Source organism: Molothrus aeneus, chromosome 11 (genome assembly GCF_037042795.1).
Source record: "Molothrus aeneus isolate 106 chromosome 11, BPBGC_Maene_1.0, whole genome shotgun sequence".
Taxonomy (NCBI): domain Eukaryota; kingdom Metazoa; phylum Chordata; class Aves; order Passeriformes; family Icteridae; genus Molothrus; species Molothrus aeneus.
This window is the reverse complement of record NC_089656.1, coordinates 12,469,792-12,496,345: the sequence shown is the minus strand read 5'-3', so window position 1 is coordinate 12,496,345 and position 26,554 is coordinate 12,469,792. Positions and strand designations below refer to the sequence as shown.

Below are 26,554 nucleotides of genomic sequence, written 5' to 3'. Positions count from 1 at the left end.
TTTTTGATTGATCATTTATAACACATCTATTTATGAATATGAACGAGGTTAAACTTTCTCTGGAAAAAGAGGTGTCATTTATTAACATAGCTAAAAGGAACTGAATACCTAGGATAAGCCTGAGCACCCACACAGTGAGCCAAAAAAGCTACCCCCAAGTGCACCGGGCTCTCCCCAGAACACAAGTTTCCAAAAAGAAGAACCCCGACCCAAATGAACTTCCCCCATTTATAGCCCCCTTCGAGTCCATTATGGATCCTCATGGTGATTGGTTCGTTTCCAGGCTCCTCATTGGTCTTTACCACTGTTCATTCTGGACCAATCGTTTCTGCAGGGTTTCAAACGATCGGTCAGATCTTCCTTCCAAACCCTCTTCGACCTCACCTTGCCCCACCAGACCGCCTTTCCACCAAACCCTGGACCCTTCTCCTAGAACATTCTAACAACCCTCCAAACTCATAACATAATACAATTAATATTACATAATATATACAATATAATTGAACTATACACTAATCTAACATAACTTAACTTTTACCTAAATCACACCCATCTGTTTAATGTCCACCAGCTGAAGCTGGCTGCTCAGATAGTACATTCTCCTACAGCAGCAAATGTTCACCTTCAGTGTGCATTTTATCTCCAAAACCAGGCTGTTAGTCAGAACCCAAATCTTCAATCTGATCATATCCAAATTCCTTCAAAACCTCCTCTCGATATTTGTCCCATGTTCTTCTTCTGTAACACTGGTCCTCATCACTGAAGCTCTCTTCAGAATCTGCAGAGAAAGCATCAACACTTCTAGATTATCCCTTCTTTTTACTTAAAAATTAAGTTAGACTAGTTTAAGCTTCTTGAGAAACTAACAAAGTCTGAACAACTTCTGTATGAGCTGAGGTTTGAACTGTGCTTGAAGGACTCAGGTACGGACTTCAGAAGGCAGAGGCAGTGTTTCACAATCATGTGGACCCAAGTCATAGATTCCTTATGTAAGCAAGCAAACCTTTGCAATTCCAGCAGCCTCAATTTGACTTCTCAATTTTGTCTTTTCACAAACATTAATTTCTCTTCTAGTTCCAAGAAAGATAATCCTCCTCTACACGCATTTCACCATTTTAAGAGCAAAATGCTACCCCAGCAGTGCACAGTTAAGTTGCTTTTCTAGGGATAGCATGTAAAAAAGAGGGGATGTATACATGCAGGAAAGCAAACAGCATTTATGACAGGTGTACCTTTTTCTCCATCTTCCTCTGGCAAGAATTCATCTTCCTCAGGATAATCATTACGCCAGTTATTTTCATCATTTTCATCATCTTCATCATCATACACTTCCTCTGGACCAGGATCATCATTTACCTGCATGTCAGCATAAAACACAATGATGAGTGTCTGTGTTTATAGTGAATGTTAAGTAAATTTTCATCCAGCTGTGCAATACTATACAGATCAGAAAGAGCCAGGAAATACTTATTGATGGCAGGCAGAAGGAATTGTGCAGTGAAACAGGGCACACTGCAGGAGAATTTGGAGTTGTCACTGCATTCACCACACCACTTCAAATGTGCTTGAGGTGAAAAATCAGTGAAGTCCCACATGTATGTGTTCCAGTCCAGCATTTCACTGTTAATGTCTAGCTTAATCCTACTCACTTCAACAGTAGTGTAATAGATCAGGGAAGGCAGAAAATCATTTCAGGCTCTCAATATACAAATCTGTTGACTACAGGAACTATACAACACAAGACTAAACCCTACATTAAACTTCCTAACTCCACAGTCACTGAAGAAGAATTTATTAAGAAAAAATATCTCTCATGAAGATTAAAGTCAAGTCCTCAAATAGTGTAAAAGTTGTGTTCCCCCTTGCTCTTCTTTTCATTCAGTCCTATTTACAATGCCATTTTACTGGCTGTCTCCTAATTGCAAGCAAGACATAAATGAGTCAAGTTTCCTGTGCCAAAATGGAATTGTCAGTTTGAAACCAGACAGATTCTTCACATGACATGAGCAGCATCGCTTCCATTTTGTTATATGATGTCCTGGGATCATATAAGAGTAACCTGCAGGAACGTGGGACTGGCAGTTACAAAAGGCCTAACACAGAAGTCACTGAGCATACATGTAGTGTCTACCCTAAAGGACCTTTCTTGGCATGGCAACTTCCAAGAGCAGAATTTTAAACATCTTTTATTTGTGGTCTTTCTAATTGAGAAAGATTGTTTTTTCCGCACTCTTACCCATTCATATTCTTCTCTATAGGGCTGTACAGAAAGGATATTTTCAATCCAGTCAGGGGCTGATGTTTCCTTATAGTAGATGTCATAAACATACTCATCTTCTTTGTGACCGTGTTGTTCTTTACCATCTTCAGAAATGTTTAAACGCTCACGGATCATCTCTACTGTATTGCAGAGGATTGCATCTGGATTGGTCTTCTGCTGAGAAAAAATGAAAAATATTTCCAATAAATTCATGCAAAGTCTCATTTACAGCCAACAGTTTTCAGATGAAAAGAAAACTTATCCATGAGACCAGGGCAAAGAAAAATAGGGTGGTACAAGCCCTTCCTTAAGCAGCAGCTCCGCACAGTTTGAACATTAGTGCACTCAGGATCCTCATGAAACATTCCAGCTTGCAATCTAGTTAAAGCTCCTATGAAATAGTGGAATACTTTCAGTCTGCCCACATGTGCTACTCAACAGCCATCCCAAAGTGTACTTCAAGTACCCCAAGTTCATAGCTGACCTGTGAGTTTGCAGTGGTTACACTGGAATCTCCCACTGTCTCCTCTTCCTGTATAATATCAAACAGCTGGAATTTTCCACAGCAGTCTGAACTTTTATCCACAGCACCACTCTCCTCTGGTGAAGCATCCTGCAGTGCTTCAGACCCCGACCTGTCCCCGTGAGGCACGGCCTGTCCGTCTGTGGCAGGTGCAGCTGTGTGGGCACAGTGGGGCCGGTGGCTGGAAATGACCCGGTACCGCTTCTCCTTCCTTTCTGCCTGCTTGGCACAGCGCAGCTCCTGAAGGATTTGCTGGGTGCTTCCCAAAGGGGGCCGCAGGCTCTGAGCTGCCTTGTCCCGCGTGATGGCATCTTTAACATATTTCTGAACTGGTTCATTCTGGGGAAAAGGAACAAAGAGCAGGAGGAATCTGATGATAACATCAACATATCAAGTCATACTCCTTCCTGGAAGGGATGAAGAAGTGCAATACCAATAATCCTAACAACATTCAAGTGACTTCTACTATGACTTTAAGCAACATAATTATAATATTCTCTTGTTATGAGGGGAAAAAAGCACAAGATATAGAAGTCCTAAGACTATTTCAATTTGATTTTTACACAACTTTGTGGTACAGAATAGCTCTCCAAAGAAAAACACATGCCTTTGGAAGACTGCAATGGACCTAAATTTAGGGTATAATATCCTTTATGCTAAGAAGACCATTTCCCAAGAGGGACAAGTCTTACTCAATATAAAAGGCTGGATGGAGGCTGTTATCTTTGTAGGGCGAAGCTTCAGCATCTCTCAGAGCAGAAATTCAAGCTTCACTTATTGACTGTTGTGTAGTTTCCAAGTGAGGAAGAGCGTAGAGAAGTGCAGGAAGGGAGTGCTGCGCACAGTGTCAGGGGGTCAGTGCGTGCTGTGGGCCGGAGCTGTGCTGCTGCCGTGCCCGCGGCTGTCACAGCGCGGGAGGAGCCGCCGTGCCCTCGGTTAGCGGCACCGGACGGCGCTGCCCGGGGCCGGGCTACTCTGCAGAGCAGCGCACCCACGGCGGAGCCCCGCAAGACGGCGAAGAGCAGCCAGAGAGGGCCGCTGCTTTCCAAACCCGTCCAGGAGCACCGGCCCACTCCGCCCGGCCCGGCCCGGCCCGGCCCGACCCCGATACCTTGGAGGACACGGTCGCTACGAGCTTGAAGAGGTTGTTCTCTACGGGCTCGGCCCGGCGCCGCTTGCAGGCCAGGAGCAGCGCCTCGGCCGGCTCGGAGCCGCCGCGCTTCCGCCGCACGCGCAGCACGGCCGCGCCCGCCATGGTGACTGCGAGAGAGGGCGGAGCGGCTGCACAGCGCCGGCCCCGCGGCTCGGGCTCAGCGGCGGCAGCGGGGAGCAACCGCCGTGTGCGGGACAGGGACACGCGGGGCCGGGGCGGGCACACGCGGGGCCGGAACGGGCACACGCGGTGTCCGGGACAGGCACACGCGGCATCCGGGGCGGGCACACCCACCGGGCTCAAGGTGGGCACACGCGGCATGTGGGAGCTGTCGGCCTGGGGCTCTGAGGAGGGACGAGCCCGCGGCTTGTCGGGCCCGCTGCGCTGGTTCCGGGCTGGGAATGGCGGGGAACGCTCCGGCCTTGCCCCATCGCAGCTCGTTCCTGAGGCGGGGAAGGGCCGGGCCTGTGCCGGTTCCCCCCTGTGGGGACTCCGGGAGAGGGGCCGCCGCCGGCCTGATCCACATGGATGCTCTTCCATGGGGATTTACTGCTGTGTTGGTTTCTTTCCTCCGTGGTGTTCTCAGGGGTTTCACCTCGATCATCTTCAGGGTTCCCTTTCAGTGTAGGGCTAGGTGACAGATTTTAGGTTAAAACGTCCTTGTGAAAAAAGCATAAAGCGGTCACCAGTGCTTCTGGCCAAGACAGATGTAGTGGGGGAAATGTACAAGAGCTAAAGTGATATTTGTTGTGTTTACTAAAAGTTGTATGGTTGGTTTTATTTTTGTTTTTTTTTTAATAGCCAGCATTTGGTGTATTCTATTGAAGCGAAAGCAAAGCTGCACACAATACATAAATAATACAATACGGCTTGAGATTGATCATGAAAACCTTTTGTGGAAGAGCCAATCCAACCACTGGCTCGATGGAGTGGCTGGAAGAGGGTGAGGACTATGACTACCACCAGGAGATTGCAAGGTATGCTTGGAAAAGTAGCCTGTTCTGTTAAAGGACACCGAAAAATGAGCAAATCCAACTTTTTTTAAGGGCAGTTTGGGGGTCTGTCTTTGTAGAAATTCCAAGGGCATGAGGTGAACAGGCTGTAGAATCGTCTAAACGGCAGTAAATGTGCCCAGTGGTGTATGGAGCAGAGCTGTCAATGTAAAATGTTGTAAACCATTCTCCAAGTAGTTTCCTTCTAACTTTCTAAAATTCTTTTCTGTGGAGCTGATCCTGATACTGACAGTGTATCAGGATCTGTAAATCCTGAGCTGGTAAAATGCATTTACCAAATTGCTTTTAAATGGCAGTGCAACATGTAACTGCCAGTTGTCTGTTCTTGTTGTAGCTTTTTAAGAGCTTAGTGTAATAGCCAGAGAAGGTGAGAAGATTTATTTTGGGGTATTTTTGAGTAGTGCAACCCATGAAGAAATGGGAACCAAAGAAATTTAAGTCTTAGTAAGAAATAGGTCATTAGTAGTCTGTCTTTCATTGCTCTGTATGACTCTATGTGTGTCCTAGGTGCTACTTCACAGCTGTTTGTCCCTAGGTCTGTCTGTGCCCTGGGTCCATTGCTGTGGAGAGGATTTGTTCCAGTGGTTCATGAGTTGATTTATATGCTGATGGCCAGATCACTGAAATTACATTATCCCTTAGATTAGAGAAACACCTCAGGTCTTCAGAGTGTGTCAGTTTGTACATTTGTGGGGCACAGGGACCAGTTGCTTTGCAGAATGGAGTATTTAAACTGGAATATCTTTTATTGCAGGTCACGCTATGCAGATATGCTTCATGATAAGGACAGAGTAAGTACAGAACCAAAACCCTTTTGAATGGTGGGAAAAGAGCCATTGCATTTCTCTTGAATAGCTTCACTGTGTGATTATATGGGTTTCTCTGAAAGATTAAATGATCACATTTTTGTACTGTCTAAGGTACCAGACCTGCACTTAAATCAGATGTAAGAAGATGCCTTCTTACATCTGAACTTTACTGTTCTGTTGTTTACTGCAGAACATTTTTATGTTCAGTAGCCAATTTTGCTGCTCTGTGTTTGACATTTTTGACAGAGCGCTCGTTAGATGAAATTTCAAAGGTTGTAAAAGTGAAGCTGGGCTTCTTAGTTTTTCTAGGAGTATATGTAAAGTCTGTTCTTCTGTGGTATTTCTACCATATGTACAGGCATGATGAAGTCTGCCTGAAGTGAATAGTTCAAATGTTCATTTTCCTCTAGCCATTAAGTCAGCTTTCCATCAATAACATTTTGAAAGATTTTTTGGTGCCTCCATAATGAATATTGAATTCATATTGAAATAAAACTTGTCAGTGGGATAAGGCATTTAATAAACTTTGTAGAGGCAGCAGGTTGTGTCTGAGTGATAAAAACAGCTACTGGAATTATATATATCAAAGTTGTTGACTAGAATTGTTCAGAAGGGGGTCCAGCAGACCTTCCAAATGTATAATGTTCAAAGGTTGTCTATTCCTTGGAAAGGCTTGATAAATCATTTGGAAAGGAATGTCTTACAGTAGGTTGTTATAAAGAAAATATAACCATATATATCAATCTGTATCTTGTGACTGACAGCATTTATTTTCTTCCTGTTGTTGGTGCTGGTGTGCTTACAGCTCCATTTAATGGCCTGTAACTAAAACCCAGGATTTACACTTTTAATTCTCATGTATGAACCTTTTTGAGTAAATGAAGAGAGGAATCTAAACCAAGATATTTCAGCTCTTGTACTGCCATAGGGAGAATATGACTATTTGAGTGGTCCTGCAGGGGAAGATTAATCAGAAAACCTGTAGTATCTCCCATGGGTCTGATTATTATTTACTTGGGAAAATATATGACATTTGGAAATCATACATATGTTATGAATAGCTGATTGACCAATGGTAATATGAACATTATGATAAATATTGATATACTTTAAATGGGCTGATTCTGCCAGGTACACTTGATATTGCTGAAGATGGCTTTGGTGTGACTGCTTGCCATGAGGAGTGTCTGTAGGACTTTTTCTGATTATAAACTCACAGTCAAAGAGTGCAAGATTTCTGTGCAAAAATTAAAACCAGAAATGGATAAAAGGTTGCTGATTTTTTTTTCCTTTTCCACAGAATGTGAAATACTACCAAGGTATTCGTGCTGCAGTGAGCAGAGTAAAGGAGAGAGGTGAGGAAGCAATTGTGCTGGACATAGGGACTGGCACAGGACTCCTGTCCATGATGGCAGCTTCAGCTGGGGCAGATTTCTGCTATGCCATTGAGGTGAGTGTTTGTTAGGGATTGCACACAGTCAACATGTTCTTTGTGATGCTCTTATTTTCAGGTTGTGTACTATCTCTGTTATTTTTGTTCTGAATGAAACAGAAATTCTCTTCACAGTTACACTGTTAATATAAGCAGGTTTTTGGCATCCTTCAGTGAGTATTTCAGTGCTGGCTGTTTTGGTTTCATTGACATAGTGTCTTGAGGACATGTAAGTCTTTAGGGCCTTCTGTTGATGCATGTATAGGTATCTTTATTTTTACAAAGAAATGAATTTGTTTAATGTAAATGCTACAATATTAATGTGTATTCTTGTGTTTCAAAAGTTAAATTGGAGTAGCTTTTGGAGGCAGCTGATAACTCTCTAACAGTGAAGCTCTGAATTTTTCAAGTGAGGCTCATTGCCTTGGTTCATGATAGTGAACTTCAAACATAGGAAAAGATAAGACGATGTTAATCTTTTTTGAGAACTAAATGTATTACATTTTGTGTTAGTGCCCTTCCATTTTTGAAAGCTGACTTGAAGGGTACCATTTTGTTACACTCTCGCTCTTCACAGGTGTTTAAGCCCATGGCTAATGCTGCTGTGAAGATAGTGGAGAAAAATGGTTTTTCTGACAAGATCAAAGTAATCAACAAGCATTCTACTGAAGTCACAGTTGGCCCAGGTGAGAAGAATAGGCTAGGCTTGAAAAAATTAGCAAGTACCTGAAAACCATGAAGGAATAGGTCTTACTCTTATTTCTTACACATTTTTTTGGTTAAAACAAGTGCGTTGAGTACACTGAGGGAGCTGGTATGGGTTCAACTTGGGGAAGAGGAGGCTTAGGGGAGACTTCATCTCTACAACTGCCTGAAAGGAGTTATTGGGTGAGAAAGGTGAGGGTTGCCTCTTCTCCCAGGTGACAGGATGACAGGAAATAGCCTCAAGTTGTGCCAGGGAAGGTTTAGACTGGAGATTAGGAAAATTTCTTTTCACAGGAAGGGTTGTAAAGCATTGAAAAGACTTCCTAGGGAAAGGGTAGAGTCAACATCCCTGGAAGTGTTGAAAAACATGAGGACATGGGTTAGTGGTGAACATGGTGATGGTGCTGGGTTAGTGGTTAGACTTGATCTTAAAGGTCTTCTCCAACCTTAAGGGTTCAGTGAGACTTTACATTCTAGAAAGTAACACTGGAAATCTACTACAGAAGAAAGTGTTCTGGTAACATCTCAGTAGCCATTTGTATCTCAAGTAGGAAATAATTTCCAGTCTTCAGCAGACTCTTTAACAGGAGTAAGTTTTTTAATTACTTGTGTATTCAGGTAAAAGATTTAACATTACAATGTTAATTTGTGTCTTTCAGATGAAGATATGCAGTGTCGGGCAAACATCCTGGTAACAGAATTATTTGATACAGAGCTGATTGGAGAAGGAGCTTTACCAACCTATGAGCATGCACACAAATATCTTGTACAGGTAAGAAAATAGAGGGAGTGTGTCACATCTATCACTAGAGAAATTCTTCTGCTTCTTTTTAAAGTAGGATAAAGATTATACAGAACTTAGGCTTCTGTATCCCTTGATAAATACACCATCAGCTCTGCTAGTTTCTTATTCAGTCAATAATTTATTAGATTCATTCCTAGAATAAAGCTATTTGAATTCATATTGTAAATCACAGGCTCTGAAAATACACCTAGTTGCTTTGTGTTGAAACCAATAACTTGCTGGTTAACAAATGTCTTTCAGAAAGGCATCCAGTTCTGATTTGAAGCTCTCCTTAATAATAACTTTGTCCCAAGATATTTTAAAAAATTCTCCTAAATTTGATGAGCTTCACCTCCCAGGCATTAATACATTTTTGGTTGGATATACTTTTCTATTGTGTTCTTTCTACTCCATATGCATTTTGCATGTGAAAATATTTTAAACAGTGTATTTAAATAACATCCTTTTTTTGACTTACAATCTATGGGTATAATTTTGGGGCTTTCTCTTTTACATTTTCTAATATTTTCCCTTCATTAAAATGTGGATGGCAGAACTTTGTTTAGGTTTCCAGGTTTCCATTCATGAGTTTAAAAGACACCACATAAAGACAACAGCGCTCCATAACTTTGTAGTGATCTCTATTTAGAACTCTTAATTGCAATTAGTCTTTTTTCTGTAAAAGCATTGTTTTATGACTTCATGGTTGGCTCTTAGTTCTTAGTGGGATTTTTAGGACAACTTGTATGTTTTTCACTCTTTAACATGGATACAAAGTTATCCTTGCATAAATATTTGAGCCATTATTTTTCTTGTTTCCTCATTGCAATTAGCACCTGTCTTGTATTTTTGATAGCTTAGTAGTTTTCTGCCCTGAGAAGCTCAAGCTTATCTCTTATTTCAGAACAAGAATGGAAATTCAAGTTTAACTGAGGCTAGTAAACAGATAATGTTGCATGGTTAATGAAGTAATCTGGCCTTGCTGAACCACACTGAACAGGATAGATATGTGTATTCTGTTTCACAGAGAGACAAATTGCTCTAATGTTACAAAAGTCTCTACAATAACTTGTGTTTTAGATTTCAAAGCTCCCAGTCCAAATTTTCTTTAAATGGGTTTGCATTTCAGTTGATTTAATCTTACTTACGTTAATAAGTGAAACTTATTGAATGTGTTTACCCTTTGTTTTGAACATTCAGGAAGGGTGTGAGGCAGTGCCTCACAGGGCAACAGTCTATGTCCAGTTAGTGGAATCCAGAAGAATGTGGTCCTGGAAGAAACTCTTTCCTGTTCATGTTGAAGCAGAGGATGGTGAAAAAATACTTGTTCCACCTTCAGAAATGGAGAACTGTCCAGGTCTTGCTTCTGTTTGTGATATCCAGCTGAACCAGATGCCTTCAAGTGACTTCAGTACCCTTAGTGATGTGGTGAAAATGTTCAGGTAAGGGAGACATTGTTTTGTTCAAAACAAAGTTATCCTGTTATGCCTTTCATATAAGCTGTGTATTGAGCTTAAGAAACTGATGAGAATTTCTGAAGAATTCATTTTACAATTTCCTTTCTAATATTTCTTTTTACAATTTTCATGCTTTCCTGCAGTGTGGATTTCAGTAAACCAGTACAGAGTGCTTCTACCTGCTATAGAGTGCAGCTGGAGCCTGTGAAATCTGGCAAGGCACAAATTGTACTTTCCTGGTGGGACATTGACATGGACCCCTCTGGGATGATAAATTGCTCAATGGCTCCCTACTGGGTAAAACCCACTTCTGCTTTGCAGGTAAAATACTGAGCCTTCAGATACCATTGTCAGATGACTGAGCAACTCTTTGGAGTACTGGGGGGTTTAGCAGCTCTGCCTTAAATTGTTTAGGAACTTTGCTAATATTTTATGTATTGGAAGATACTAAATAAGCAAATTGTAGAAATTTTAGCTATGGTATATGCCCATTTGAGGTTTTCTTTATGTTAAACATTAAGGATCATCTTTTACATAAAACTTAAAGACTGAAGCTGTCCTTGCACATATTATTTCTTTTATGTTCAAGAAATAAAGATTTCTGTATCTTTTTCCTAAATAGTCTCTATCCCTGATTAAATATTAGTCTGTGTTTTGCTTCCTTGTAGTTCTTCTATTAAATTTCCAAGTAAGTGTTATGTTTGTGGTAATATATTTATACTCTCATTAAAAAAAAGAGGCTGGTGTAGGAAAGTGCTGGATTGATACAGATAATTACAGAAATACTATTAAGTCAGATTCCTGTGGTTTTTTGTGAGTGAATTTACCAATAGGATGAACTTAGTCAAAAGGAAGTTACAAAATTATTGTCTACACTTAGCATGTTTGAGAATAAAATTTGAAATTATCAAATTGGAGGTGTTCAATCAGCTTAGAGTGACTGATCAGCATAGGATATTTGCAGTGCAAAAACCAGCTTTTTGAAACACAAAATAATTGTGCTGTGATCAGAGTGACACTAAATGACATAACTCTGGGTGCATGAGGCTGTCAGCAGTTCAATACAGGTTTCTAACACAAGTTAACTGTGGAGGGTAAGCAGCATTAATAAATGAAAAGCAATTTTTGGTTCTTTTTAATTTGGTTGCAGTAGAAGCTTGGCTAGTGAGCAAGCCAATGGTCTTGGGTTTATTCTGTTGCAAGAAATCAGTATTATTCAATATGTGATATTGGTCTTTATTCAGCCTTGCTAAATTGAACAAGGTTCTTTAAATTAATCATGCGTTTTCAAAGTTGTGCCTATTTTTCCTAATTGATTTCCTACTATTTGTTTACTTTCCATTTGCTATTTATGAGTGAGTTTCTCAGGTTTTCTATATCAACTTTTTCAGTGGAGAGATCACTGGATGCAGTGTGTTTATTTTCTTCCACGTGAGGAGCCAGTTCTGCAGGGTGAGAAGTTGTCCCTGACTGCCTGTCGTGATGAGTACTCTGTGTGGTACAACCTGCAGAAAGCCAGGTAACAATCTGTGGGAAAAAGGAAAAAGCAGTATTTGCTGCTCTTAGAGCAGCTCCTTTTCTAGAAGAGCAAGATTAGAGCCTAAAGAGTAGAAAAATATTAAAGGCTAATATGGGCACAGGTGGAAAATACACATTATGCTTAAAACCTCAGTTGGACTGCAAACTCCTGCCTCATACCTGCTTGCATTCTCTGACAAAGAAGCATAAAACAATCATGGTTGATTCTTAGGAATCCTAAAATACAGCACAGCTGAAGTGGCATACAGGTAAAGAAGTGAAATAATTGCCATTCCATTTTCTATTTTCCTAGTCAGCATTGTCTTTTTGAGGTTGCTGCTTTTTGCTCAGATTAAAAAGAGTTTAGTCATGTTGGTTGTCATGGCAATTGCAGCAAACATTTTTAAAACCAGTGCTAGCTTTAAAATGTCTGAATCTGCTGTGCCTTTTTTACTTAGGAATCCAAAATCCAAACAAGTAACTGTTGAAAGGGCAAAGCCTAATGTACCTAACAATCATAGTTAGTGGTAAAGTGGGGGATGATTCTTGGTTTTGTCTTTTAAAGAAGGTGAAAATTCTTTTTGACCCCTCTTCATTTGGAAATGCAGAGTTACACAAATGTCTCCGGAGAACCAGTAGCTTCAAAAAAGTGACAGCAGAGTTCAAATTCATTACTGTGTATATCAGCCAGAATGCATCAATGTGTTGTTTACAAAAATGTCTTACTGATGCTGTGGTTGATACTAGACTGAAATATTTTCCAGAGAAGGGGAGAGCAGAGCAGAGGAAGAGGAGCACAAAGCAGATGTCTGTGTGGAGAGTCCTGTCTGTAGGTGTCGTGCCCATCTGCTGTGGAACAGGCCCCGCTTTGGGGAGCTGAATGATCCGAGCCGAACACGCCAGTACATCAAGTCCTTGAGGAAAGTGAGTGCTTGCAGCCTGCAGGTTCTATTGCCTTCTCTGAGGGATGCACACACTGGTTTATTTATGGAATTATTTATGGAATTTGTTTGTCCCCTGCAGTTTGCTCACAAAGTGTATTTTTCTTCCATCAGAAGATGGAAGTTATAGTTTTGTCTTGAAAACTTCAGTATTAAATTTATAAATGGTAAGCAGCCATTTGTGCATAGGATTTGTAGTAGCTCTGGGTGTTTGTTAGACATGGTATTGGCAGTTGAATAAAGACATCCATTACATTTTTGAGCAAACTTTTTCAGACCTAAGCCAAAGGCATTACATGAGAATTTTTTTACAGTCATTCAATATGAAAGTGTATAAAGTGTGGAAAACTTTTCCCTCTGCAATAAGAATAACAATGACTATTTGTTTTCTGTAGGTTCTGAAAACAGATAGTGTTTGCCTTTGTATCAGTGATGGCAGTCTGCTGCCTGTGCTGGCTCATTATCTTGGAGCAAAGCAGGTACACTACTTTGTCCTGTTTTTCAGATCTTTGCATTTTAGCTTGGTATTTTTCTCTCATGGAGTTCATTTCCAGCTCATTATTTAACTATTTGCAGTGCCTCTTCAGGGACAAGTGAGGAATAGGCTCACATTGTGTTGAAGGGGAGGTTAAATTCATCTCTGATCAAGCTGAAGTTTAGGAAGATAATAATTAACAGATTTGACATTTACCAATTTGTAGTTTTGAGGGAAAGTTCCTTATTCCCCACTGCTTCCTGTTTGCCATCTTGTTTCTTTGAAGAAACTCTATGGACCTAAATGTCTGGGAGGGTATTTTTCTTTTATGCTTGCAATTCCATAATTACATTTATTACCTAGTCTGGAGTGGAAGATCTGTAAGGAAGCAGTAAGAGTACTGAGAACTGCCTGGCTGTCTCAGACACATAAATGCCCTACTTGATGGGGGGCTCTTTAAACTAAAATTTGTTAGAGCTGAACTGAGTAGCTGGGAATGTGTAATGTAATATAATCCTGAGGAATGTAGCATATTTCCTAACAATTCATCAATTTTGGATAAAAACTAATTTTTTTCTTACTTCAAAAGGCTTCTGAGCACTTTCCAGCTGATACAGTCAGGTTATACTAAGCAGCATTTACAATTTGGCACAGTGGTGATATGCCTTCATTTGTTCATGAATAAATACATGCTTAGGACAAATGTTAATATGCTGTGTGTAGCTTAAAAGTGGAAAATAAGTATTGGCATTCTGTTGAGTTTTTTTTTTTTTTTTCCTGTATAGCCGTGAAAACAGAAGTATTTAACCTGTAGTTTTGGGGGGTGTTTTGTTGTTATAAAAAGTTCATTATAGTGGGCTCTGGAATAGATGCATAGTTCTTATGAACTGTGCTCACTAGGGCATCAAAATGTTGCTTCATTCTTCGGTTACAATACTTTTAATTAAAAACTATAAAGGTAGTTTGACTAACTGTGTTTTTTCATTAGGTGTTTACCTTAGAAAACTCTGGGGTGTCCTGTTCTGTCATGGAAAAAGTGAGTATTCCATTTTCTGTTAAAGCTGGATCTCTCCTTGCTGATGCCTCTTGGCTTGTCTGCTTGAGCTGCTGCTCTGCTGCTGCCATTGCCTTGGTGATGAAAGCCAGGCTGTTTGTTTCTGAGGGTTAGTGAGAGCATCCCAAAGCTTGCACCAGTCTCAGCTGGCAAGCAGCATCCCGCACTTCTGTCTCCAGCTGGGACAAGTGGGAATGTTTGCTGTGCCTTGGGGAAGGCTCTGCCAGAGCAGTGGAAGCTGTTCAGGAGAGGCAGCTGCTGCCTGAGGAATGACTGGAAGCAGCTTCCTGGAGTCATCCCTGGGCTGTGGTTCCTTTAGTTGGCACTGTGTATTTGAAAGAGATCTGGCTCAGCCTGTGGCTCAGAAATGCAAAACCAAGAATGGTGGGCGAGGGAGGGCTGGAACCTGATCTCAAAGAAAAGCCAAATATGCAGTTATTCTTAGGTGAAGTGATTCTTACTTTGCTGGATTATCCTTCTCATATGCTTCAAAGTACAAATGAATGAAGGTGGAGCAACTTTTGTGTTATCTGCCTTTTTGGATAGATAAGGGCACATGCTCTAGTTCCCTAGACATGCTGGCTCTGGGTGCATGCAGTCTTCAAGAATAGACTTGTATCATCCTCATGAGTTATGGCAGGCAGTTTTGTTAAAATTTCTTTCAGCTGCTGGGTTTTTTTTCCAAACTTCTTTTCAGTAAAATTGTTATTTTGGACTCAATTGTGGCTTTTGATAAAGACAGTGTGTTACTGTTTGATTTTAGTTTTTTAAAGCAAATAATCTTGAAGATAAAATTAAAATAATAGAAGCCCGTCCAGAGTTGCTGAAGCCTTCTCATTTGGAAGATAAAAAGGTATGTTAGAGTTGTCCATTACACAGGAGTTGGTAGGGAGCAGAAGATAAAAATGAATTGTACCCACAATGAATTCTGTTATATCCCAATTAATCTAAAATGTAATGAGTAAATGGTTCACACCATGTGCCACTAAAATTAAAGAAGGCTAAAGAATGTGGGAGGGTTGTTGCTTTGTTTTTGAAGGGTCTGACTTTCCCTGCTGCATAATTGCCCCAGTAGTTAAGGCAGTTTAACTGGTTCTACAAGGCTGTAACTCTTCCACAGGCCACTCAAGAAGATTGCAATCTATTTGAAAGTAATAACATACTTCAAAACTTCAGAATTCTGTGACTCATTACAAAGCTTCCAAACTCAAACTGCAATATTTTCTCACAAACTTTGTTGCATGAAAATTGAATTTAAAATGTGGTAGCTAAACCCACAGAACAATGTCCAGTGTGCTGTACGTGCAGTGTACAATAATTAAATCCCTATGGAGCAATTTAGATGATTTCACATAATATATTGCACTGGCAGCTACTGGAAGATCTAAACAGCCTGTGTTGTGAGTTGTTTTTCTTTATTACAATGCTTTTTATCTCTTCCCTCCTTTGCCAAGATTTCTGTCCTTGTGGGAGAGCCGTTTTTCACGACAAGTTTGTTGCCATGGCATAACCTGTATTTCTGGTATGCCAGGACAGCTGTGAGCTCTCACCTTGCCAGCAATGTCACTGTCCTACCTCAGTCTGCTTCTTTGCACATGATGATTGTGCAGTTCCAGGTGAGTGATGATCTCACTCCACTTTGTGGGGCTATAGAGAATGTGGTTCTCTGGTAGGCTGTGAGATGTTTGATACTACTGGGAGCACTTAGCTGTGCTGGATAGTGAAAGTGGAGGGGCTGTGAGGGTTAGATCTTGGCAAATCCATAGCTGCTCTAAAGTAAACCACACACAGAAATGGTAAGAAATGTTCTTTAGAGGAGTTGAAAATAGTGATTAAAGAATTAACCAACTTAATAAAACCTTTTCCTTGAATTATCTTCTGATTCTTGCAGTAGTTGTAATGTTTTAGCAATATATACATAGTATGTAGTTTGCTATTGAATTTAAGCTACAGCTAAAATTATTGCAAGATTTCCCATTTCCTTGATAAAGCCAAACAAAATGCTCTTGTTTCTTCCAGGACTTGTGGAGAATCCGGAGTCCCTGTGGCATCTGTGAAGGTTTTGATGTCCGGACTATGGATGATATGATTAAAGTAAGAAAATCAGTTTCACCACAAGTCTTAGCAAAATAAAAATTCAGTTTGGTTTAATCAAGCATTTAGTAACTGTTGAAAAACTTGTGTGTTAGGCAGAACACCATTGTTTGAGATTCATTTGTATCAGTTTCTAGAGCTTTGCTCTAGATTAATTTGGAGGAGTATAGGCAGTTGTAGAGTGGGATTCATATTGAGGGAAGAGAAAATTTCAGTGCATTGTATTTTGAAAGTGCCTATTTCTGTTTCAGGGCCGAGGGCCCCAGTCACAGCATTTGTTTCATGCATGTAGGACATTTTCTCCATTGTGACTAAGTGCAGTCCTGCCCTCTTGCAGTTCTGTTTTCAGTTAATTTTATTCCTTCCTTTTTTCAGGATTCTCTGAATTTTAGGGAATCCAAGGAAGCAGAACCTCACCCGCTGTGGGAATATCCCTGCAAGTCACTCTCAGAGCCCCAGGAAGTTTTGACATTTGACTTCACAAAGACTGTGCCACAGCACTGTCTCAGCACAGAGGGCTCTGTGAAGCTCTTAAGGTCAGTTTCCTCACAGCAATAAATATTTTTGTCATCATCCATTTCTTTTCCTCCCTGTCAAGCTCTTTAGAGGAGCTGAGTTTAGAGCTCCTTTAAGTGTATTACACTTAACCTGGTGCAAATGTACTTGGCAGTTTTTAATAATGTGACCTAAGATTGTGGAAGTTGCTCTGACACAAGCTTCCTGTGGGTATTCACAGTAGGCTATAACAATAATACAATAATGTTTGATATTATTAGATTAGATAATATCATTAGATAATATGCCTCTGTTTTAAAAAACAACATTTTAATAGCTCTCACCATGATTTAAAATTTAAATAGATTAATTTATAGTTTAGAGAAAATAAAATATTACCTGGATGTTTTTTAGTGTTTCTGTTGTTGCCTACTGCTGAGTTCTTGCACAAAAAGCTTCTAAATAGCTTGTCAAATTATTGTGTTTAATAATTAATAACTTATTATGTTTAATAGCTTTAAAATTATATGCTAGTAGCATATAATTGTTGTATATATGTTAATAGCTTTTAATGTATATATTATCCTTTTAATGTATATGTTATCCTTGTAACTGTAATGCTGGCAGTCTTTATATTTTGCCACATCTTTTGAGATACTTTCCACTATAACTGTGGATTGTACTTAATTCTGTAAAGAATTTTAAAATGAGAAAGCTTTCTTTTTTAACTATCTAGAGCTTACGTAGCTCAAACACTGCTGTGTTTCTCATTAAACAAAATTGAAGCTTTCATAGACTGCAGAGCCATCTGTGGGGTCTCTGTGCCTTTGCAGCAGTTGTTTTCAGGCAGCACAGGGACATGACCTCTGCTTCTTGTGGAGCAGGCATTTGAAGTGACACCGTGTGTGTGGTAAATATTTCCTCTGAATTCAGAGTCAGTAGAAGCTGGGGTCTCTAAAGGAAGTTCTCAGCTTATGCTGTGTAATTCATGCCATGTTACTCAGTGCTGGTTAAGTGGCTGTGCTGCTGAGCAGATGTAGTTATGACATGTTCTCTTCTTTGCCTTTTTTTGGATTTCATATCTGCAAATACTTTAAAGTTTCTGCCCCCAATTACCAACTCAGTCAGCTGTTCAGCTTTCTTTCAAGGAAGGAAGTTGTTCATGCTTTTGCAGCTCTCACTTAAGCACTAGTGCAGTGTTTAAGCTGCCAGGATTGTGGAGAGTGACAGTTTCCATCCTGCATCTCTCCCCAGGAAAGGCAAGAGCCATGGAGCAGTTCTGTGGATGGAATATCATCTTACTGCTGATATCTCTGTTAGTACAGGACTGATGCAACTGTCCAATGAAAAGGTATATCTTCATTTTAATTCAGTATATCAAAGTCTGTAGGATTGCACAGGGTCTCTGCTGGCCATGCTTGGGTTGTGTAGTACCCCTTCTCACACTGGTTGAACACTGTGTCATCAGAATTACTAAAAATATCTCTTCATGTTTTTATGGGGAGCAGGGGATGTACCTTAAAATGGGAGAGTCTGATTTGCATTCAAATGCTCCCTAGTTTGGAATCAAATTCAGAACTTAAATGGGATGCTAGGTCAAAGCAGGGTTTTTTCTCTGCAAATAACCTCAGTTTAACAAAAGCAAAAGTTTGGAGAGGAAGGAGTAAGTATTTTTAGTATACTCTCTCAGTATTCTTTGACCAAATCCATTTTTAGGTCTGTGACTTCAGTGTGTGGTGTAGCAGATGGGGTTTCAAGTTATGTGTTCCGTAGTGGAGTGGATGGCAGTGTAAATGATAACTGTTGATCACTGTGTGCTCAGCTGGGAACAAGAACTCTTACTGCATTGTTACTGAATAATAATAATAATAATATTGTAGATTTTGACTTCTTTCACTTTTAACTCTCTCCTTTAGGGAAACTGTGAATGGAATCCCCACTGCAAGCAAGCTGTTTATTTCTTCAGCTCTGTTATTGAATCAGAAATTCTGTCAGACCCTACTGCTGTCACATATGATATAAAGTTTGACACAAAGACAGGAGAGATTGCCATGGATTTTAAGCTATTATAAAAATTCTTTCCTCCTGCTCATATTCCTAAATTATAATAAATATACAGTATTTCCTTTTTGTACAGCAGATTTCTTTTGTGGTGTTCAGAGAGCAAACTTTTCTTAAGCATACTTCTAACCTTTTTGGATTTGTTTTCAAAATACAGTTAGTGAGGTAAGGAGGAACCGTTTCTTAGGGGCAGGTATTCTTGTCAGGGTTTATATACATATATACACACATGCTTTTCATCATCTCTTTCAGGGTTTTACATAGTGTTAAGGAGGTACAGAACAGTTGATTTGACAATAGCAGCTGGTTATTGCATGGCATATCATTGGATGAGGACACCAGGCCTTACACTGACATTAGGGAAAAGTGAGTTAAACACTTCTATTTCTAGGCTGCGCTCTTGTCACTGTAAAATGGGAAATAATCTCCAGACTGCACAAAAAGAAATCCCAAGTCAAGCTACATATGTACATTAGTACATTTAACAGGGAGAAGGAAACAGCTTAGCTGCTCTCAGACTTGTCTAAGTTGTGGCTGGTTCTAAGCTGAAATGGCCAGGGAATTGAACTGTGGTGCACTGATGTTCTGCTGCAGCTGATGATCTGAGATGCTGCATTTCTGAAGAGTCCTGTGCCAAAAAGTGACCCAAATCTGGAAAGCTGTGACTGGAAATTAGAAAGTATATATAATTTGAATATGTACTTTCTAATTTCCAGTGACAAAACTGATGGTAGTCTGACCAGAAAATAAAAAGAGTCATGGGCAAAAAGCAAATCTTTATGAGATATGTAATATTCAATATATGATTAAAAATTACTCATTCCATCAGAGGTGTAAATAAAACCTGCCAGTTTGGCTAAGTTGTGAGCTGCTCTGCAGAAGCACATGTCCACTGCTGAGGTTTTCTTAGTTGCTCTCCAGATCACATTGGCTGCAGTGGCATTGTGTGAAGTGAGTTCTGCTTTAGATGAAGAATCAATTGATAGCTGTTTTGTATGTGTGACCTATTAAAGTTTTGATAGAAAATCAATGTCCTGCCAGTCCCAAATTATGTCAGCCATCCAGAAGGATGACAGTTACAAAGCTACTCCTATTTCTCTGAGCAGCAGCTTTAGCAAAGTGAAAGGAATAACATAAAGAAGCCACGAGGCAGCAGGAGCCTCCCCTACTCTGCTTTCCTGGTCACCATGATACATCATTCTTGTGAGTAAAAATTCTTCCTTTTTTTTCCCTGATGCTGTGATCATATTTGTAGACCCACAAGCCATCTGCAATATTCCCAAAATTTTAGATCCATTTTCCTAATGAACAGAAACCTTGCAGCTCCTGCTGATGTGTGTGAATTTCACTTCTCAAAACTGTACTTTTAAGATGCTCAGGGTGGGTGCAGTGAAAGGGAAGGGAAGAGGCTGGATGCAGTAGCAACCACCTGCAGAACTGTGTTCCCAGGGCTGAGCTGTGTGCATGTAAGGAAGAACATCTTAAATTTTGGTGCACCTGGAGCAGAAATTGCTTTGCTGCTATCCAAAAAAAAACCCCAAAAAAACCTGGAAGGAGCGAATGGTGAGCATATTTTAGCACCTGTGGGTTCCTTAGAAGAGCAAAATCTGATGGATATGCTCAAGAAACCTTGTGTGTGTTCTAATTCACTGTGAGTGTTACCAGCATTTCTAACGCTTGCTGATTTGGCTTGTGCATTTAGACAGGTGCTTTAAGGATTTAAAGTTAAAGTTGTTAAAATTTCTGGGAGCTGTTAAGTTGAGGCAAGCCCCTACCACAAGTGTGTGTAATTAGGACTATTTATTACATGTAACAGTCTTTCTTGACGTATGTGAATTCTTCAGGTTGGGCTTAAAAACCTGATGTGATCTGTCAACTGTGTGGAAAACAGCTGCTTACAGAGGGACACTGGCCATTTCTTACATATGTGTGCAAGAACAAAATAAGGGACTGTTTCTATCTCTGTCCTGTTCCACAGGGCATTTTACTGCAGGCACACACTTGGGGGAGGAAAGGCACTTCATCAAACAAACACATTACCCAGAGCAGCAGTCAGCCTCCATTTGTTCCCAGACCTGACAGAAGCATTGCAGTGATGTTCTGAGTTGGAAGAGCTGCTGGCTATGGGCATCCTAATAAGCAGAGCAAGAATCCTATTTTCTCTTGGAAGGAACTTATTTGGTGCTGCCAGCACAGGCAATTTTTTTTCTAAATGACAATGGCTTTGATCCTGACTAAGCCTGCAGGCACAGATGCACGTTCTGATAGAAACAGGATCTTCTGCCAGCACTGAACTAACAGCATTACAGTTCAGATATTGCAATAGAGCTAGTGTATAGCTGGGCAGCTTTTTTAATGCAAGACACAGGTTTTAGTCAGGTATTAAAAGTCAATAAACTACCAAGTGTTGCCATTCACATTTAACTTCCCAATTTTGGCTTTACTGCAGAAGTAAGTGTTCTGTAGTTCTGAATTGCAATGAGATTTTACTAAGGTGTGGTGGTTACCACAGCACAGCTCCACAAGAGGGTGCTGAGAACCCACTTCTGAATTTCTAGCACATTATAAATCAGGAAAATGCAGAGACTTGCAATGCAGCTGTCTGATGCAAATCACACTTGTGTTATGAGATACACTGTACATTCATGCATGGAAGTGGAAAACTAGTGCAAAAAGTGGCAACTGCTAGTAAATCTAACCCAGACCTGCACCTGCTGTTAAAGCAGGCAGGCAACAAAGTGTTTCATGGTGAATACAGAGTGAATAGTGCTCCTTGGACAGTGAGGTTGTCATGGCCCTAATGAAGGACAAGTCTTGCATTTTAAAGGGTGTTTTCTAAATCATGGCAGGTGCAAGATTTGCTCCTTTATTTGCACAACTGGTACCTTTTGTCTGAAAGCTGGGCACTTCAAGGACTGAGATCCTGGAGCTTGCTTTTCTCCTTCATTAGTCCCTTTGAAACTGCTCTGTGTGGGCTTCCTGCATTTAACAAGATAGAGGATGCAGTTCAGGACTAATTCATTTAGTCACTCATCTTTTGTATTCTATTTGTAGTTACAGCTCGTTGTTAGGGGGGGGAGAGACTATTAGAGCTTCCTAGAGTTGGATTTTTCCAGTGATGATTGTGAGCTGAATACAATGGGTGCTTGTGTTGTCATTCTACCTTATTGACTCTGATAGCATTGCAAAATGTTAATTTGGCTTGGTACTTAATCATTGTAATACTTCACATTTCCAAGCATTTTATGCAGATTAGTGATTAAGATGCTTCTCAGAGAGGTATGTGTTGTCATCTCTATGTTTTGGATGAGAAAAAAAACTAAGTGTGGTTTGTGTGGGTGTGTGAGTGTTTCATCTGCCCCAGGCTCACTATAAGATTAGAGCCTCAGAGCTAAAAATGACTTGCTCAAGGCCATGCAGAATAGACTAATCCCCTGACTCGCTAGCTCTGCTTTAATCATTTGTTTTCTTAGCACAGTGTGATTTCAGATGCAGCCTTATGAGGTTTGACTGAAATGCAGCAGATAAAGACTCAGAGGCAGTAAATCCTTGGATAGCTCAGTAATTAAAGCCACCTGGGTTTTAATGCACATGTAAAATATATTTATATTGTATAGAAGTTACATATTTAATAGAAATATATATATATATTTACAAAGCTGCAGAGCATTGGTTTTGCTTTCAAAAGCTGTCATGAAGATGACCCACTTTTTTTCCCCCCAGCAGGATTCTGTCTAGGATCTGAGAGCCCTGAAGATGCCTCTTTTGTGGCCAAGGGCACTAATGAATGAATGAATGAATGAATGAGAGCTGATGATCTTCCTGTGTGCCAAGGGAAGGCCCTGCAGTTGCAGGTCTGGCTGCTCTTCACAGAGGTGTGGGCACAGTCCCAGGGTGTCTTGGCCTTAAGTTACACAAGATTGGCTGTGTACCCTCTGGTTCTTCCTCAGGGTTTTGCATGATGAGCTGCAGCAGCCCCTTTGCTGTGGATGTGCCTCTCACTCCTGTCATTTTCCATTTCCTCTGCTCCCTCTTGCCTTGCACACTTCCCTTGGGGAAGTGATGTACTTGTGCTTTGGGAGAAGGAGTGGGTGCTGCAGGTTGCTGAGTGTGCTGCTGCTTCTGCAGGGTGATGGATCCTGCTGGATCTGTCCTCACTTAAGGTGCCTTCTGGCTTCCTGTCAGGGTATCTAAGAAACCAATTACTCACATTCCTGACAATCAGCAAATAAATCAAGCTGTGGAGATGAATGAGGTGGGAGGGAGAGCCTTCACTGCAGCACTCCAAAATGCCCTGTCCCTGCTGCTGGGTGTTTCTAGGAATGCTGGAGGGACTGTACATGTCCTGCATGTCTCATCTCCTGCCTGCCTGACAGGCAGCACGAAGTCACTTGTGCCCAGGGGCTGCTGATAGAGGATGAGGCTCCCTCACAGAGGTGGAAAGGCTGGGAGTGCATCCAGCCTGGGACTGAACTGGCCGCTCTGCAGGAGTGGCACCAGGGCCAGGGATGTCCCCGAGCTGCCATGGTGCCCCTTCCTGCTGGGCTCTGAGGGGCTGAGCTGCAGGGGGGGATGGACACACTCTCCTTACCCCTCCCTGTGCATCCAAGGGCCCTGGGCTGTGTCCTGCCCAAAATAAGATGGTCAGCTCCTGCTGCCAGGAGGTTTGCTGTGTTCTGTGAGCAACTGTGGGACTTGAGAAACCAGAGTTCATGTGTTGAGTTTGTATCTGTGTGACTGCCAGCCTGAGGGAACCAAGAACACACAGGGGTAATGAACTGGTGTGAAGAGAATATTCAGACCATATAATTTTGCTGGCTGTTCTGCCACGTGTGTGTCCTGGCATGCTGGGACATGGTACTGAGGGCCAAGGCAGTGGCTTTAATATTGGCTGCTCATGATCCTGCTGTTTTAAATCAGCACTGGTGTTTGTGTCTCTGACCTCCTCAGTTGATGCTGTTTAAGGGTTTTCCATAGTGCTTCTCATTGCCTGGTTCTATTGAGTAGCCATCATCTTTGGACTCCAGCTGAAGTAGTTTCATTCTGTCAGTGGAGTTTAGGTGATGGGCCCTTAATGACCCCATTGGCATTGCTTCTTCTTGAGCCTTGGCCTTGCTTGAAATCAGTGCCCACCTCTCCTTCCTGCAGCTCCTGTGTCCCTGTTGGCCAGGCTGGTCCTGAGAGCAGAGCTCAGAGGCCAATGGAAAGCAAGCCAGGAAGTCTCTCAGGATGAGGGAGTTGAACCTCTCTTGAGCAAAAGCTCTTTCTTCCTAGAAGTACATTTCATCTAAAGTTTATGCTTCTGGAATTGATGGAGAAACTGAAAGCTTTATCTGAATGCCCTGAAGAGGCCTTAGCTGTGGGAAGGTGTGGTACAGCAGTTACAGCAGTTCTCTCATGTGTACTGGATGCACTAATGCTGAGTGGCCAGGACTGCATGCCAGAGGAGGGAGGGTTTGCTGGAGGCAATGGGTTAATACCTGATGGCCCTGTGCTGAAAACTGTGCTGCCATATTGCATTATGATGGCTTAGAATGTGTTTCTGTTTTGTATGAAACTGTTAGGGAAGCTGCATCTCTCTCCTTCATGCATTAAATAAATTTCTTTATAGATTTCAGGGGCTTAGATTCCTGCCTTGCCATGGCTCTTCATTTTTTGCTAATACTGACTGGTGCTCAACAAAAACTAGCAGTTCCTTCTGTATTGCACAGCAGAATAAATTAACTATGAAGTCAACTTCTGTGTTAAATGTTAAGTTTTTATCTTTTCTTGCATTATCTTGACACATACCCTGCAATATACATGAAAAAAAGTCTTCAAAAAGGGAAGAAGGAAGATAAATATCTAGGAAAAACTATGTATTCATATTTCAATACAAAACAGTCTTTATGTCTGTTGTAGCAGGGTGCTGTGCTCCACAGGTTTGATGGGTCTGTGCTGTCAAAACATTTAATTTTTGTGTTTTCTTTTGTGCTTGTTACAGACCCAAGGCACTTCAAGACCAGTCTCATCCATGTGTGGTGCTGCCAGGCTGAGGGGGTTGTTTCATGCTCACAGCTGACAGGAATGTAGCAGCAGGGTGCAGGCATAAGCAGCATTTCTGTCCCAAGAGGGACACCAGCACCTCAGGCCACCTGAGCAGGGCTTCCCAAAGCAGGTGAGTGCCCAGGCTGGGCTCCTGGTGCCCCACCAGGGGTGGGTGTGTTCATGTGCAGAAATGGCTGGCAGTGTGTTCCTTGTTCCAGAGTGGCAGTGGGAGGTTTTGGTGAGGATGTGAGGTGGCCCTTTCAGGTGCTGTTTATCCCACTCTCTTTGAGGGCACCCTCGATGGCAGATGTGTCCCCATTTAGGTTGGTGCCATTTCTGTTGTGTCCCTGTGCCAGCCAGGCAGGCCCTGAATGAACACTGGGATTTTCTCACAGGAGATCATCTGTTCAGATTGATGCAGTGCCTTACATCCAGTGCCAGCTTCCTGCTGCTTTCTTGGATGCTGCTGCCCATATCCTTTTGCTTGCAGGGAGAATATTCCACTTGTGTCCCTGCCTCTGGCTGGGAATGAGATACACTGCTCCATTGTTTACCTCCCTAGAAGCTGAGAGCTGTGACTCTCTTTATGAGACAGTCTGTATTTGCATTCCCTGGGTTGGCTGGGCAACAGCTAATCAAATAATTACATTTAAAATAAGATTTAACAAAAAAAAGGATGTCTAAAAATAAAGGCAAGGTGTAGTCATGCTTGTCACCAACAGAACTAGTCTGCAGTGTGTGTTCTGGGGAATGTTTCCCAAGCAATTAAGGGCCATTTAATCTTTCTTAATGTATTTAACTTTATTTGTTGCATTTTAAAAATATTTTTAGATGTTCTCCTATCTTTGCAGTATGTCTGCAGATCCAGTATCACCTCCCATTCCATTTCCTTCCATTCCCCCTGCTCCCTGTGCTTTCAGTACAGTCTTCTCACACAGAGCCTTGACAGGCACCTATTCATACTTCAAGAGTTTCTGCTTGTAAGCTCCAGTTCTGTCCACGTTTAAAACATGAGTAAAAATAGCAGTGTTGGGGTTTTTAAAATAATAAACTGACAGTCCCAAACAGATAATTATGCTTCCCTTATAAATAAGCATAACCCAGAAGCAGAAGAAATTCTGTACTTTCCCCTGTCCTCAAACCAAAGCTGGGACTGAGTGGGACCTTTGGGTTGTTCTGTATCATCCTTTCCTGCAGCTTGCCTCAAGCACAGACTCTCTGTAAATATACATTCAGCTCTGTTTTAAAAGCATTGGGGTTTCAGAGAGGAATTTTTTTGGTTTATTTTGCATTCCATTGTGGTCATTTGGAAGCTAGTTTTGAACTTTCCTGGTCTTGTGGTCAGAAACTTTCTAATTGTCAGCCCAGGCATCCAGGCCTGGACAAGGACCTGTTATACTGGGTGTGGAGCCACTGCCCAGCCCTTGACAGACCCAGTGTTTCTTTCTGCCAGTGTATAATAAATGCTGCATTTACAGCTTCTAATTTGCTCTGGCTTTGGAACAGAGCTGCAGCATGATGAGGTTTCTGCAGTGAGGTGAGAGGACACTCAAGGTCAGCTGTGAGCAAAAAGATCTCACCAGGTAAGCACTGTGGGTTCAAAAGTGGCACAGAGTTTCAGGAACACCTGTAATGAAGTGGCTGCAGCATGAAGACCTTCTTATGTGCTTATTGTGGACACAAGACAAATTTGGTTAAAAGTCTGAGTTTGCTGTGGCTATTAAAAACTTCATCGGCAAATGTGGAGGAGAGG

General features: G+C 41.3%; 2 protein-coding genes across 3 annotated transcripts; one reads left to right on the top strand and one right to left on the bottom strand.

The window, feature by feature from the left end:
* Window positions 1-48: 48 nt before the first annotated feature.
* On the bottom strand, window positions 49-4,117 carry SLC7A6OS (solute carrier family 7 member 6 opposite strand). 2 transcript variants are annotated; one of them, XM_066557535.1, is made up of 5 exons: window positions 3,895-4,117; window positions 2,745-3,122; window positions 2,237-2,437; window positions 1,233-1,356; window positions 49-778 (listed from the first exon to the last, which is right to left on the bottom strand). In XM_066557535.1, the coding sequence occupies exons 1-5, from the start codon at window positions 4,036-4,038 to the stop codon at window positions 657-659; spliced, it is 969 nt and encodes a 322-aa protein (XP_066413632.1). In that variant the 5' UTR covers window positions 4,039-4,117; the 3' UTR covers window positions 49-656. The 2 variants fall into 2 exon arrangements, with proteins under 2 accessions (XP_066413632.1, XP_066413633.1); XM_066557536.1 differs by having other exon boundaries at window positions 2,237-2,434; window positions 3,895-4,106.
* On the top strand, window positions 4,057-18,847 carry PRMT7 (protein arginine methyltransferase 7). The gene is made up of 18 exons (XM_066557533.1): window positions 4,057-4,240; window positions 4,738-4,913; window positions 5,704-5,740; window positions 7,059-7,208; window positions 7,768-7,876; window positions 8,555-8,667; window positions 9,880-10,121; window positions 10,280-10,457; window positions 11,528-11,655; window positions 12,419-12,578; window positions 12,991-13,074; window positions 14,059-14,106; window positions 14,888-14,977; window positions 15,579-15,740; window positions 16,144-16,218; window positions 16,594-16,754; window positions 17,968-18,064; window positions 18,630-18,847. The coding sequence occupies exons 2-18, from the start codon at window positions 4,819-4,821 to the stop codon at window positions 18,783-18,785; spliced, it is 2,085 nt and encodes a 694-aa protein (XP_066413630.1). The 5' UTR covers window positions 4,057-4,240; window positions 4,738-4,818; the 3' UTR covers window positions 18,786-18,847.
* Window positions 18,848-26,554: the final 7,707 nt, after the last annotated feature.

Bases quoted from the DNA above. Each gene is read 5' to 3' on its own strand.
- SLC7A6OS (XM_066557535.1), bottom strand. From the start codon at position 4,038: ATGGCGGGCGCGGCCGTGCTGCGCGTGCGGCGGAAGCGCGGCGGCTCC. The intron at 2,438-2,744 runs GTCAGCTATGAA...ATTTTTTCTCAG, and splicing joins TAACCACTGCAAACTCACAG to CAGAAGACCAATCCAGATGC. The intron at 1,357-2,236 runs GTAAGAGTGCGG...GCTGACATGCAG, and splicing joins ATAGAGAAGAATATGAATGG to GTAAATGATGATCCTGGTCC.
- PRMT7 (XM_066557533.1), top strand. From the start codon at position 4,819: ATGAAAACCTTTTGTGGAAGAGCCAATCCAACCACTGGCTCGATGGAG. The intron at 8,668-9,879 runs GTAAGAAAATAG...TTGAACATTCAG, and splicing joins CACACAAATATCTTGTACAG to GAAGGGTGTGAGGCAGTGCC. The intron at 15,741-16,143 runs GTGAGTGATGAT...TGTTTCTTCCAG, and splicing joins TGATGATTGTGCAGTTCCAG to GACTTGTGGAGAATCCGGAG.